The sequence below is a fragment of the Bombina bombina genome, chromosome 2 (genome assembly GCF_027579735.1).
Source record: "Bombina bombina isolate aBomBom1 chromosome 2, aBomBom1.pri, whole genome shotgun sequence".
Classification (NCBI taxonomy): domain Eukaryota; kingdom Metazoa; phylum Chordata; class Amphibia; order Anura; family Bombinatoridae; genus Bombina; species Bombina bombina.
In genome coordinates this window covers 546,218,187-546,231,463 of record NC_069500.1, presented here as the reverse complement: position 1 = coordinate 546,231,463, position 13,277 = coordinate 546,218,187, and the positions used below count along the sequence as shown (strand labels likewise).

The window sequence follows — 13,277 nt, the reverse complement described above, 5'->3', positions numbered from 1 at the left end:
AAAGGACAGCACCCTTGTCATGAGTTAGGGAAAGCAATAAAAGATAGGGGTCAATATATCTTTTAAACTTTTATAGTACATAAAACAGATGGGAGATGCTTTATAGCTGTAGAACCTCTTAAAGACCATTTTGCTTTGTTACATGTATTTTTTTTTGGTAACTTTGCAGGGTTTAAATGCAAAGTTAAAGGGACAGTATACACCAATTTTCATATAATTGCATGTAATAGACACTACTATAAAGAATAATATGCACAGATACTGATATAACAATCCATGCTTGCAGGTTCTTAAGACAAACAGTGCTGGGAATTGTTGGTTATTTCATACCTGTGCTGCAACTGATTAGCTCATTAGCCACATCTGGCTCAAACACAAAAGTGATTATCACAATCCATCATTTTATAATTATCTGCATGTTAACATCTGATGATGAGATGTTTTTGTTGTTTATGCAAAAACAATCATTCATTTTTATTATTTATCGGCAGCACTATTTTCAATATCAGTTTTTGCTGAAAAATGGCCCTATACATAACATGTGCCAATACTGTTTCTACTGATCACAATTCAAATGATCAAAAAATATCAAAATCAATAAACCTACAAACACACATGCCTGATGTACCCATAATGCCCCTGTCCAAATCTCTTAGAGAGACACACACACAGCTCTATATTTTTAAAGCACAACAGGTTAAAGGGACAGTAAAGTCAAAGCTAAACTTTCATGATTCAGATAGGACATGCAATTTTAAACAACTTTCCAATTTACTTTTATCATCAAATTTGCTTTGTTCCCTTGGAGGTATTTTTGAAAAGCTAAACCTAGCTGGGCTCAAACTGATTTCTAAACCGTTGAAAACCGCTCAGAGCATTTTTAAAGTTTTTCACAGTTAGACAGTGTTAGTTAATGTGTGTCATATAGATAACATTGTGCTCACTCCTGTGGAGTTATTTAGGAGTCTTCACTGATTGACTACACCGCATGTCTGTCAAAAGCACTTAGATAAGGAGGCTGTCTGCAGAGGCTTAGATACAAGGTAATCACAGGGGTAAAACATATATCAATATAACTGTGTTGGTTATGCAAAACCAGGGAATGGGTAATAAAGGGATTATCTATCTTTTTAAATAAGAAAAAAATTGGTGTAGACTGTCCCTTTAATTGCCGCCTATTAACATCACTAAACAGTATTAAAAGGGATCAGTCAGCATACAGGTCCCTCAACCCATGATGCAATTAATAAACCCTGATATTGTGTTTGTCTATGAATGCGTGCATTTTTTCAATACAATGTCAGGAGATTGACAAGGCAAATAATGCTTTTTTGTTGTTTTAATAATTTTCGGTATAAAACAACACTAAATTTTATCAACCCCATAGTTACCAATTAGTATTTATATAATAATACAAATATCTAACATATTAAATGCTTTCTTTGCTGCATTACAATGTTCTTTTAACATGTATCTATCCATACCAACCTAATAATAGTTGAAGTTTTGACATTTTAAAGTCAAATGTTTATGTACTATTAAAATATTAACACTAATATAAACACATAAACATGCATATACACAAATATTTCTACAAATTAGAAGGTTTAAAATATGAATGTGTTTTATTTACCTATATGGAAAATTAAGGCAAGCCTCCCTTTAATGAGCTCTAGAGTGATACGGTCTCCGTTTTGTCCCTCTCCATGGATTAGAACGCCATCACTTTCCATTGTCTTAAATTTGAGTGAAATAACATCTTTTGTAGTACTCATTGACTTTTGCTGAAATCGATACAAAAGGGAACTCTTTCCATCAAGATGTACCACATCAGACTCTAAATAAAACAAATAATTCAATAATTAAATATTGACTGTAAAACTGACTACATGGTAAGAGAGATAAAACCTATTAATACACAATTTATAATATACAAACAGTGGTAGTATACATGCAGTAAGTACTACATATATGCATTACTATGGTAGTGATAGAAGTACATGCAGTTTAATCCTTGATGGTAAAATTACTATAAATGTAATTTAAGATAACTATGGAAAATGGTTCTTAAAATACTGATATGTGCATTAGGCTGTCACTTAATATTGATATGTCCTTGATTTATGCACTATGTTTAACATTCAACTCAATCAAAACTGCCTAACCACAGCAACCATTTTTTTTTACAAAAATATATATTTATATCTGTACAACCTCCTTGATTATAGAACAGTTTACACTAATTCAGCTATATACCGGTAACCTCTATTCTCACCAAAAACTTAAAGGGACGCTGAACCCAAATTTTTTATTTTGTGACTCAGATTGAGCATGACATTTTAAGCAACTTTGTAATTTACTCCTATTATCAAATGTTCCTTATTCTCTTGGTATCTTTATTTGAAATGCAAGAATGTAAGTTTAGATGCCGGCTCATTTCTGGTGAACAACCTAGGTTGTCCTTGCTGATTGGTGGATAAATTCATCCACCAATCAAAAACTGCTGTCCAGGGTCTGAACCAAGAAAAAACCTTAGATGCCTTCTTTTTTATATAAAGATAGCAAGAGAAAGAAACATTGATAATAGGAGTAAATTAGAAAGTTGCTTAAAATTGGCATGCTCTATCTGAATCACGAAAGAAAAATTTTGGGTTCAGTGTCCCTTTAATGACATTTGTATCAAGCATCATGAAATAAATTGGAAGCATTTGCCACACAATTACACAAATCATTGTACTAAAAGAGCATTTCTATAATTGAGGCCCTAAACCCAACCCTGCAATGGCTGCAAATAAACAACAAAATAAAAAGTCACATAGTCCAGATGAATAGAAATAAAAGGAGAACTATCAAATTAATTCCATTGACCATCATGTGATAAATTTGTCTCCACTTTTCTCAAGTCTTCAACCATGTTAAATACATTTAAAATACTTACTCTTTTTGGGCACAATATGGATTTTAATGTCATCATAGCAACACTATAAAGGGGTATAGACTTATATAAAAATGTAATGGAAAAGGTTCATCCATATGTTATTAACAACCTTGTATGTCACTAAGGGATAACCTAGTTCAGAAATTGAATTTTTACTATAAGGACATCTCACCAGAAACACTGACTGCAAGTTTTAAATGGGTGCAGGGAGCAATTATCTCTACAGTCTGGAAAGAATTGCATGTAAAACTACTTAATAATGCCTACCTTACACCCTGGAAAATATCTAAATGGTATACGGACTCTGTAGACACGTGTCCAAGATGTAATAACACACGTGCAGACATAATTCACTGTTTCTGGAACTGCCCTAAAATAACTCAGTTTTGGAGCAAAGTAGAATTTTGGCTCAACATATTTTTATCCTCTAAATTACAGAGAACAGACCTAATGTTAATCTTATTAATACTGTAATTATGCTCGGTCGTAATCTAATATTAAACAATTGGAAGAAGAAAAAAAGCCCCTACATTGGCCTGTTTATTAAACTCTATATATGCTCAGATAATTTTTGAACAAATGAATATATCCCCTCTAGAAGAGAAAACGATCAACTATTTCTTCCTGAAATGGTTAAGAGTTATCTTATCTTATACGCAGGCTATTCAATTTTCCCTCATTCGTAATTTCGTAGAACAGAATCTTTTGAGACTTTGATCTTGTCAAATGTGTTTCCAATCGAATGGTACTGATTTTTGATGAGGACAGAGGAGGAAAGAAATAAAAAGAGCCAACTTCATGTTTATCCCAATTATAAATAAATTTAAGAACTCATTGTGGGGTTCTGGCGGGGGGTGGGAGAGGGGAGGAAGAGTGAGAGAGGGGAGGGGAATCCCATTATTTATTTATTTATTTATTTATTTTTGTGTGTTTGTAGTAATACAAAGAGAAAGCTAATTGACAGGATGAAACTGTAAATATTGTAGCGTGAATTAAAACGCACTTGTTGTTTAAGTTTGTAAGGTATTAACAAAGGTAACTATGTACCCCTGCCCTTTTTTATCTCTCCTGCCTATTTTTTTCTTTCTTTTTCTTTTTTTTAATTTTGTATGTATGTTTAAAAAAACAATAAAAAAAAACTTGAAAAAAAAAAAACTTGTATGAAAAAGTGAGTGTACCAAATTTTGGCCAAAATATGTAAGCTTATTTGTCCACATCAAACATTGAGTGGGAGTCAAATATTTAAATATGTGATGTATTCAATATTGCATATACTGTGCACAAATAAAATCATTTTATTTACAACCTAGGTGAAACAACCCTGCAGTCACCTATTAAAATTAGGATTGTGTACAGACTTTGAACTAGACTCTGTGCATCCTACTTTTGATAGCAACAGTTTTTTTTTTTTTTAAGATCATTTTTTTATTGAGGTTGTAAAAGACGTTACATACAAGATTCACTCATGAACAATAATAACATTATAATGAGACATACATTCTTAGCGTACAAAATGGCAATAAAACTAGGTAATAACGCAAGACATAAATTCTGTAAATCTCAGGAAAAGTGTAGAACCAATATCTATATAGTATATAGCCTAGTTTATTATTCCACCTGTTTGTAAAAGGGCAAAAGAATCTATAACATGAAGCTAGTAAGTGGGAATGGTAGTCCACAGTAAATGGAACTAGTATGTCCATAGGAGTTTCGTATAGGGTATAATGTAACCTCAGTTTTATATTATATGAAGAAGAGGAATGGTCCCTGCATTGCCTTAGAGAATATACATTGGTTTATCTATTCTAGATAGAATGGGGCTGGGATGGTTGGCTTCTTAGTTTTTGGGAAGGGAAAATCATTGGGCAAAAGCCACTCTAGATAAGGTGAGGGGGAAAAAGGAGAAAATGGGAAGTGGAGCCAATTAGGTTGCCAGACTGGTAAAGACTTTTTGGGCCTCTAAACTTTTGAATACAAAGCAGGTAAGGATATCTTCTATCAGCACAGTGTATAGGGGGGGGGAAGCTAAGATATGTTTTGATTTATTTCACAGTATACAATATATATTGCTGGTCAGCTTTAGTCTGCTATATTGTGCAATCTTATGTGCCTGTATGAGGGGACTAAATGATACAAGCCGCCATCGTGGCCGCCAGCTCAGTGCAATCTAGCAGGGTATGTTGGGGCTCACAAGCTAACTATTCAAGTATGCAGATAAGGCTGATAATCATTGTTACTGGTTGCTATGTATTTTCTGATCCCTCTATCCACTGAGGAAAAGTGAGGACACATGTCTTCAAATTCAAGCAAGAGGAGATTAATTATTAAGCTGCAGGAGAGCAAATTGTACTATTCTTGAAAGTAGAGATAACCAGCTCAAATACAAAAAATCCAGGTTAGTCAGGAACAAAAATAAACAAGTATTAAGTACTTTTAGCTATTCAAAATACAATATGTTACAGACATGAGAAGAGAAGAACAAAAATAATGGATGCTACCCCTATATGTATAGGGAGACCACTAATTCTAGGCATCTAACTAAATATAATCCAGTGGCCACAATAGACACTATCATGAGCCCTCTGCATTTAGACACTTGTATATTATGGGTTAAGTGTGCAGTAATTAGTAAATGTCTAATTTATGAGTTTTGGGGCTTTTTGCGGGGGCATTGCCCCAAAATAATCAGCTCTTTTACCCGAAAATAAAAATACAATACCCCTTAACATTACAACCCACCACCCACATACCCCTACTCCCCTATACCCCTACTCTAACCCACCCAAACCCCCCTTAAAAAAACCTATCGCTAACCCCATGAAGATCATCCTACCTTGAGTCGTCTTCACCCAGCCGAGCCGAATTCTTCATCCAAGGTGCACAGAGGAGGTCCTTCATCCGGTAGAAGTCTTCATCCAAGCGGGGCAAAAAGAGGTCCTTCATCTAGGCGGCATCTTCAATCTTCATCCATCCGGAGTGGAGCCATCTTCAAAGGAGCCGACGCGGAGCCATCCTCTTCAACCGACGACTTCCCGACGAAGGAAGGTTCCTTTAAGTGACGTCATCTAAGGTGGCGTCCCTTCAATTCCGATTGGCTGATAGGATTCTATCAGCCAATCGGAATTAAGGTAGGAAAAATCTGATTGGCTGATATCAGCCAATCGGAATTGAAGGGACGCCATCTTTGATGACATCACTTAAAGGAACCTTCATTCGTCGGGAAGTCGTCGGTTGAAGAGGATGGCTCCGCATCGGCTCCTTTGAAGATGGCTCCACTTCTCTCCGGATGGATGAAGATTGAAGACGCCGCCTGGATGAAGACTTCTACTGGATGAAGGACCTCTTCTTGCCCCGCCTGGATGAAGACTTCTACTGGATTAAGGACCTCCTCTGTGCACCTTGGATGAAGAATTTGGCTCAGCTGGGTGAAGACGACTCAAGGTAGGATGATCTTCAGGGGGTTAGCGATAAGTTTTTTTAAGGGGGTTTGGGTGGGTTAGAGTAGGGGTATGTGGGTGGTGGGTTGTAATGTTGGGGGGGTATTGTATTTTTATTTTCAGGTAAAAGAGCTGATTACTTTGGGCAATGCCCTGCAAAAAGCCCTTTTAAGGGCTGGTAAAAGAGCTGATTACTTTTGTAATTTAGAATAGGGTAGGGCATTTTTTTTATTTTGGGTGGATTTCTTATTTTATTAGGGGGCTTAGATTAGATGTAATTAGTTTAAACTTCCTTTAATTTTTTTTTTGTAATTTAGTGGGGGGGGGGGTTGTATTATAGTTTAGTTTATTTAATTGTATTTTAGTTTAGCTAATTGTAGTTTATTTATTTAATTAATTAATTTAATGATAGTGTAGTGTTAGGTGTATTTGTAACTTAGGTTAGGATTTATTTTACAGGTAATTTTGTACTTATTTTAACTAGGTATCTATTAAATATTTATTAACTATTTAATAGCTATTGTACCTAGTTAAAATAAATACATAGTTGCCTGTAAAATAAATATAAATCCTAAAATAGCTACAATGTAATTATTAGTTATATTGTAGATATATTAGGGTTTATTTGATAGGTAAGTATTTACTTTTAAATAGGAATAATTTATTTAATTTTAGGAATATTATTTCGTTTAATCAAAATGATATTTAAGTTAGGGGGTGTTAGGGTTAGGGTTAGAGTTAGGTTATGGGTTAATAAATTTATTATAGTAGCGGCGAGGTTGCGGGCGGGAGATTAGGGGTTAATAATTGTAGGTAGGTGGCGGCGATGTTAGGGAGGGCAGATTAGGGGTTAATACTATTTATTATAGTGTTTACGAGACGCGTGTGCGGCGGTTTAGGGGTTAATACATTTTTTATAGTGGCGGCGAGGTCCGGTCGGCAGATTAGGGGTTAATAAGTGTAGGTAAGGTAGTGGCGATGTTGGGGGGGGTTAGATTAGGGGGTAATAAATATAATATAGGTGGCGGCGATGTTGGGGGCAGTATATTAGGGGTTCATAGGGATAATGTAGGTTGCGGCGGTGTCAGGAGCGGCAGATTAGGGGTTAATAATAGAATGCAGGTGTCAGCGATAGCGGGGGCGGCAGATTAGGGGTTAATAAGTGTAATGTTAGGGGTGTTTAGACTTGGGGTTCATGTTAGGGTGTTAGGTGCAGACTTAGAGAGTGTTTCCCCATAGGAAACAATGGGGCTGCGTTAGTAGCTGAACGCTGCTTTTTTGCAGGTGTTAAGTTTTTATCCAGCCCAAACTGCCCCATTGTTTCCTATGGGGATATCGTGCACAAGCATGTTTTGCCAGCTTACCGCTACGCTGGTTTTGAGGGTTGAAGTGGAGCTAAATTATGCTCAACGCTCCCTTTTCTGAGCCTAACGCAGCCACTCAGACAACTCTAAATACCAGCGTTATTTGAAGGGTGCGCTGGGAAAAAAAGCAGTGTTAGCTACGGGGGTCTTTACCGACAAAACTCTAAATCTAGGCGTTAGTAAGGTAAACAATTGTTATATATATGTCAAGGGATGTGACATCCTGGATTGCTCACTAAACTAAGTCTGGGCTGCTGCTCCATAGAGCTATTGAAAATAAAATGTAGTAAGTTATTGGGGAAGTTTAGTGGGAGTCTCTAGATGTAAGTCTCCTAATAACTTTTAGAATAGGAGGGGGCATAAGTTAGGAACTAATAGTTGGTAAGTGGGTATCTGTTTAAGTAACAATATTATGATGACAGTATTATTGTCTCAGGGCTAATTAAATTACTAAAGTAAATAAACAGGGTTATTATACAAAATATTATGTGGATCATCAAGGAGTCCTGATTATGTCTTGTGATAGAAGAATACAGTTAGCTGGAGTAATGGATTTGTTAAAGTTCTGTAGGACTTTTCACTTGTTAATGAGACGATTCCAATGGCCATATATTCCCATTGACAAAGAGTTTTTAGTGTGTCCTGGAAGTTCACTCCCTGGAAATCCTGGATCCCTTCACTCAGATTTACACCCTTGGTAAAATGCTGCAGAATGGCGCACTGTCTCCTGAAATCACAGCTAGCCTCCGATGGCGAGTCTCTGTCTAGGACACGCATGCTCTTCACGACTTTGTGGAGTGAACAATCATCACACACTACCCTGCACAACTATGTGGAATGAGCAACTATCATCACAGCTCTGTCTCTAGAAAAGAGGGGTAGGCCGCATCCCCATATCAATATCCACATACAAATGAAAGGGATCCCTCCTGGTACTTGGTAGGTTAGGAACATACATGGCTGCCGATGTGGTCTGATCACAAAGTAAAGGTGGGTGCAGCCTTCGATCCGATGGTGTAGAGATGATCTCCACTACTTGTTCGGAAGTATTATGCTGTGCTGTAATAGCTCCCACAGTATAAGACAGACTTTCAAATGTGCTTTCCATTGGAGCTCAAACTCCCTTAAGCAGGTAAGGATAGCTAGGGAGACTTACTCCTGATTCACAGCCATTCCAGTGCTGTATAACCTGGGTTTGTTTAGCAGAATATGCAGGGTCTAGCAAACTGTTTCATAAGCCGGTTCAGTTCTAATAGTAGGGAGCTACTTAAGGACACATCTGGTTGCTTCGGTAAATTTATTTTTAATTTACTGCAAGTACAATATACTTTACTACATGACCAAGGCTTATCATAACCACCAATGTAAAACCCACATAATGACTAATTATGATATTAGAATTTTAATTAAAAAATTTAAACCTATTACAGTGAAATGTGAAATATAAAAAAACACATCTAAAATAACACTAATTAATTTTAAGATAACGTGCTAATTTTCACATGAAAAATATTCTCAAAATGATTCTATTCATTTTTGCCTATAGCCTCTATTGGAGTATAAGTTAACATATTCACTTAATTTTAGCTATGTAGCCCTATACATTTGAAAATATTTTAAATTGAAATCATTCTGTGGGATTAAAACCACAAATTTACCAAAATAATTTAAATAAGTTATGTACGAGACACAGTGATTCAAAATAAAGCTGCCTGGATATTCTGAGTTGTCACATCTTTCAGCAGCTGGTGTCACGAATAAATAAAGTTTTGGGTAAAGACTTCCTATTCATTCTTTAGGCATTAAAAAAAATTACAAATTATTTTGTAAGAAAATAACAAAAGTGATGTATAGGTGAGTCAGAATAGTATTTTACTACAATTTTATTCCTTTGTTAATGTATTTATAAGCAATAGTTTTATATAAGTGATTGTTATGCATTGAGTTTTATGCTTGGACCATTGTATGCATTTTAACCTTTAATTTACTTTACGCTGTAATGGAAAAGAATGAAGCAGATTATTTTTTCCCCCAGTAATGCCCATGTTGATATTTTCAAGGGCATTTCTGCAAATTGACCTTATTTTAATATTGCTTGAAGAGAACTTAGTCAAGGACTAACTGAATGGCTAACCCTGAACATGATTGAAATTGTTTGTTATACAATGAACCATTATCAGCTGAGTAATATTAATTTCAACTAAAATCCCCATAACCTCCGTCACTATAAATTCTCAAACCATCTTAAGGTACAATGTATCACCATTCTGATTTATTTGTGGATGAAAACATATCTCTGAAAGTCATAGGGATACAGGATAGAAGTACCCTCATATATTTATATAAAAAATATAATTAGTGCGCCAACGGTCATATATCATCTATAAATAAAAATATAAACTATAAATATAAAATACAATAATTCAATCACAAAGCGATAGTGACAAAACTGGAACCAAGTTGGATGGTAAAGTGATGGTAAATTAATGTTATCTTAACATAATCCTCCTTATCGAAAAGGGGTACTAGCATTAAGATACAATGTAATGGTCAAAATATAGACACAATGATATCGTGAGATAGTCCCAAAAACAAAGTTCTATTGGATACAAATATAGTAGGCGTAATATCCAAATCACAGGAGGCAAGCAACTTCTTCAAACGATCCCTGTTGGTGACCCAGGGGAAGAGATTAAATAGAAAAAGAGATAAAAGAAGGCGCCAACATAGTGCGGTTACCAATGGGATGGGACATGCAGTGCAAGTAATACAATATACTCACAGGATATAGGACACTTGAAAAGTGTCACAAGTGCCTCCTGGACCCTCAGAGTCGTCCAGCTAACTCCCACTCCACTGTGGTAGTAAGATTCCACTCGTCTCTGCCGATTATGGTGGCTCCGCTGTTGGTCTCAGCTACAGACTGTGTTCCAAAGGGACAGACTTCAGGTCCACTCAGATCAGGATATACAGATATGGTCCGTGCTCTCCAGAGAGGAGTCAAACAGCAAGGCAAATTAAAAGTTGATGATGTGGTGGCAAAATCAATATTACCAGTGGTAATGTAAATGAAAGTTTGTGGCTACAATCTTAAAATGAATAAGACTTTAATGGCACAACGTTTCTCGGTCTGTACGCGACCGTTTCCTCAGGTGCATAAGTGTATAATCAAAACACAAAAAAACCACGAACTTATAACATTCAGTACGGCGTCCTCAGATGCACACCACGCATGTGTGTAGGTGTGTCCGAACACTGGGATTTCCATTTGCGTCACCTGACCAATGAGGTGCTTGCAATGAAACACACCTCAATGGTTACGTAAAACCTAGGTAATGTGATATTAACAATTGCGGTACTTATATTAAACCGCACCTCTCAGTTTTATATTTACAGTGAAGAGGTTTTTTGCAATATATTTAAGAGCCGCAATCGGCTCATATTAGCTATGATACAGATGTCTATTATTGATATAAAATAACTACCAGATCGGGCACACCTACTGTTATTGGGCACATTGTATATATTTCCATCCTTTAAACAGCCAATAACTCATAAAATATTATATTAGCATATATACATAAATAAAATATTGAAGATATACATACACAATCTTATAGTATAAAAAAAGCACCAATAATATGGCTATATCTAAAACCTCACATAAGAATGTACAGCTATACATATTACTAAAAATCGCATTAAAATTACTATTGTCAGAGGAAATCAATTCCTCAAACATTTCTAAAAGCAAGTTACATCCTCTAGGAGGGATGCAAAAAAATCAAAATTATATTAAATTTCATATATTGGAACATCCCTATAAAATCCCAACTTCTGGATGTTAATGTAGATTAAATGACTGTCCCAAAAACATGTTCATTACCAACTTGTAGTTGCTACAAGTCCACAATATTGTGTCGGTGAAAGAGAAATATTATAATTTCATCGCTTGCATAAATCTGTGTGTTAGATGGATCCTTATACTGTAAATAGCCGAAGGTACATGAAAACACAGATATAGGTAGGAAGTGTACAACACGAATGACTGAGACTAGCCCTGCGGGTAGATTAGGATAGAGATACTAAAATGTTTTGTAAGTGGATTGTACAGTTATCACTTACTAGTAGTCAAAATTACTCATTGGAGGGTAGCTATATCTTTAATGATTTATCTCTAGTAGGAGAATAAGCCTCCTATCTATCTTGTAAGGGGCCAACAAAGTAGGTACAGTGTTCAATGATCTGGCTTGGGGATAGGTTCGCGCAGATGCTGAAAACATAGACATATATATTCTGAACATGTCTAGTTATGAAGTTGGAGGATCTAGAGTGATGGCCTCAAAAAGGGTCTAGGTGTAGGATGTCCTGAGCCTATATGTGGACAATAACCAGAGAGACATTGTATGGAAAATTTAGTTAAAAGCAGCCATGTCAATATTTGCGTTTAAGCCACCAGGGGACAGGGTGCGCAACTTCCAAATCCAAAAAGTCTCCCTTTGTCTTAGATGCAGATATCTGTTCCTGCCCCATCTGGGGTTCACTTGTTCTAAAGGAAATATACTGAACAAATTGGATGTATCTGTATGACATAGATTGGCATGTCTAGGGACACTATGGTTGGCAATGTTTTTGCTGATATTCCTTAGATGTTCACCCCATCTTTTTTTTTTTTGAGGGGTCTCGAGGTTCTACCCACGTATTGAACCCCACAACTACATTCTAACAAATAAACTACAAATGCTGAATCACATGTAAAGTGTGTTTTGATATGAAATGTTTCCTTACTTGTATAAGACACAAATTCAGTTCTCTTATTGTTAGTGTATTGGCACAATCCACAGTTGGCCCTATTACATTTAAAAAAAACTGGTTTACCTAGAAGCCTATTACCTGTTTGGCTTGTTTTTTTACCAGTCAAAACTCTTTTCTTCATTACAATTTTACTTGGAGCTAGTACATTTTTCAACGTGGGAGCACGTCTAAAAGTACAAACAGGTGAATTCCCTATACTCTCCCTCAGCAGAGGGTCCCCTACCAGAATGTGCCAGTATTTGCCTAAAATCTTTTTAATTTTGTTATGGTTGTTGTTAAATTGTGTTATAAATCTGACCTTCTCATTCCCCTTAGTAGGTCCTCCAATTGGTATAGTCTCCTTGTTTTTGACAAAGAAATCCTCTCTGCATTTGTTTCTGGCTCTCATGTAGCTATTCTCAATTAGATCTGAGGGGTAATGTTTCTCAATAAACCTTTTTTTTTTAAATATTCGCTTGTATGTCATAACTAGCTAGATCAGTGCAGTTCCTGCGAATTCTACAAAATTGGTTGTAAGGGATATTTTTCTTCCAAGGTAAGTGGTGGTTGCTTTTATAGTTTAAATAACTATTAGCATCCACCGACTTAAAAAAAGTTTTGGTAGAGATATTACCTATGGTATCCCATGATAATATGAGATCCAAAAATTCTATGCTATTTACATCTATTTTAGAGGTAAAATTCAGGCCCAATGAGTTATTATTTAAACTATCCATAAAATTC

General features: G+C 35.8%; 1 protein-coding gene across 1 annotated transcript in view; it reads right to left on the bottom strand.

The window, feature by feature from the left end:
* CNTNAP4 (contactin associated protein family member 4) overlaps positions 1-13,277 on the bottom strand; it is a 190,665-nt gene that overhangs the window by 148,634 nt on the left and 28,754 nt on the right. The window contains exon 3 of the mRNA XM_053699959.1: positions 1,634-1,837. Within this exon, the coding sequence (XP_053555934.1) occupies positions 1,634-1,837 (204 nt within the window). The remainder of the gene's footprint in view (positions 1-1,633; positions 1,838-13,277) is intronic.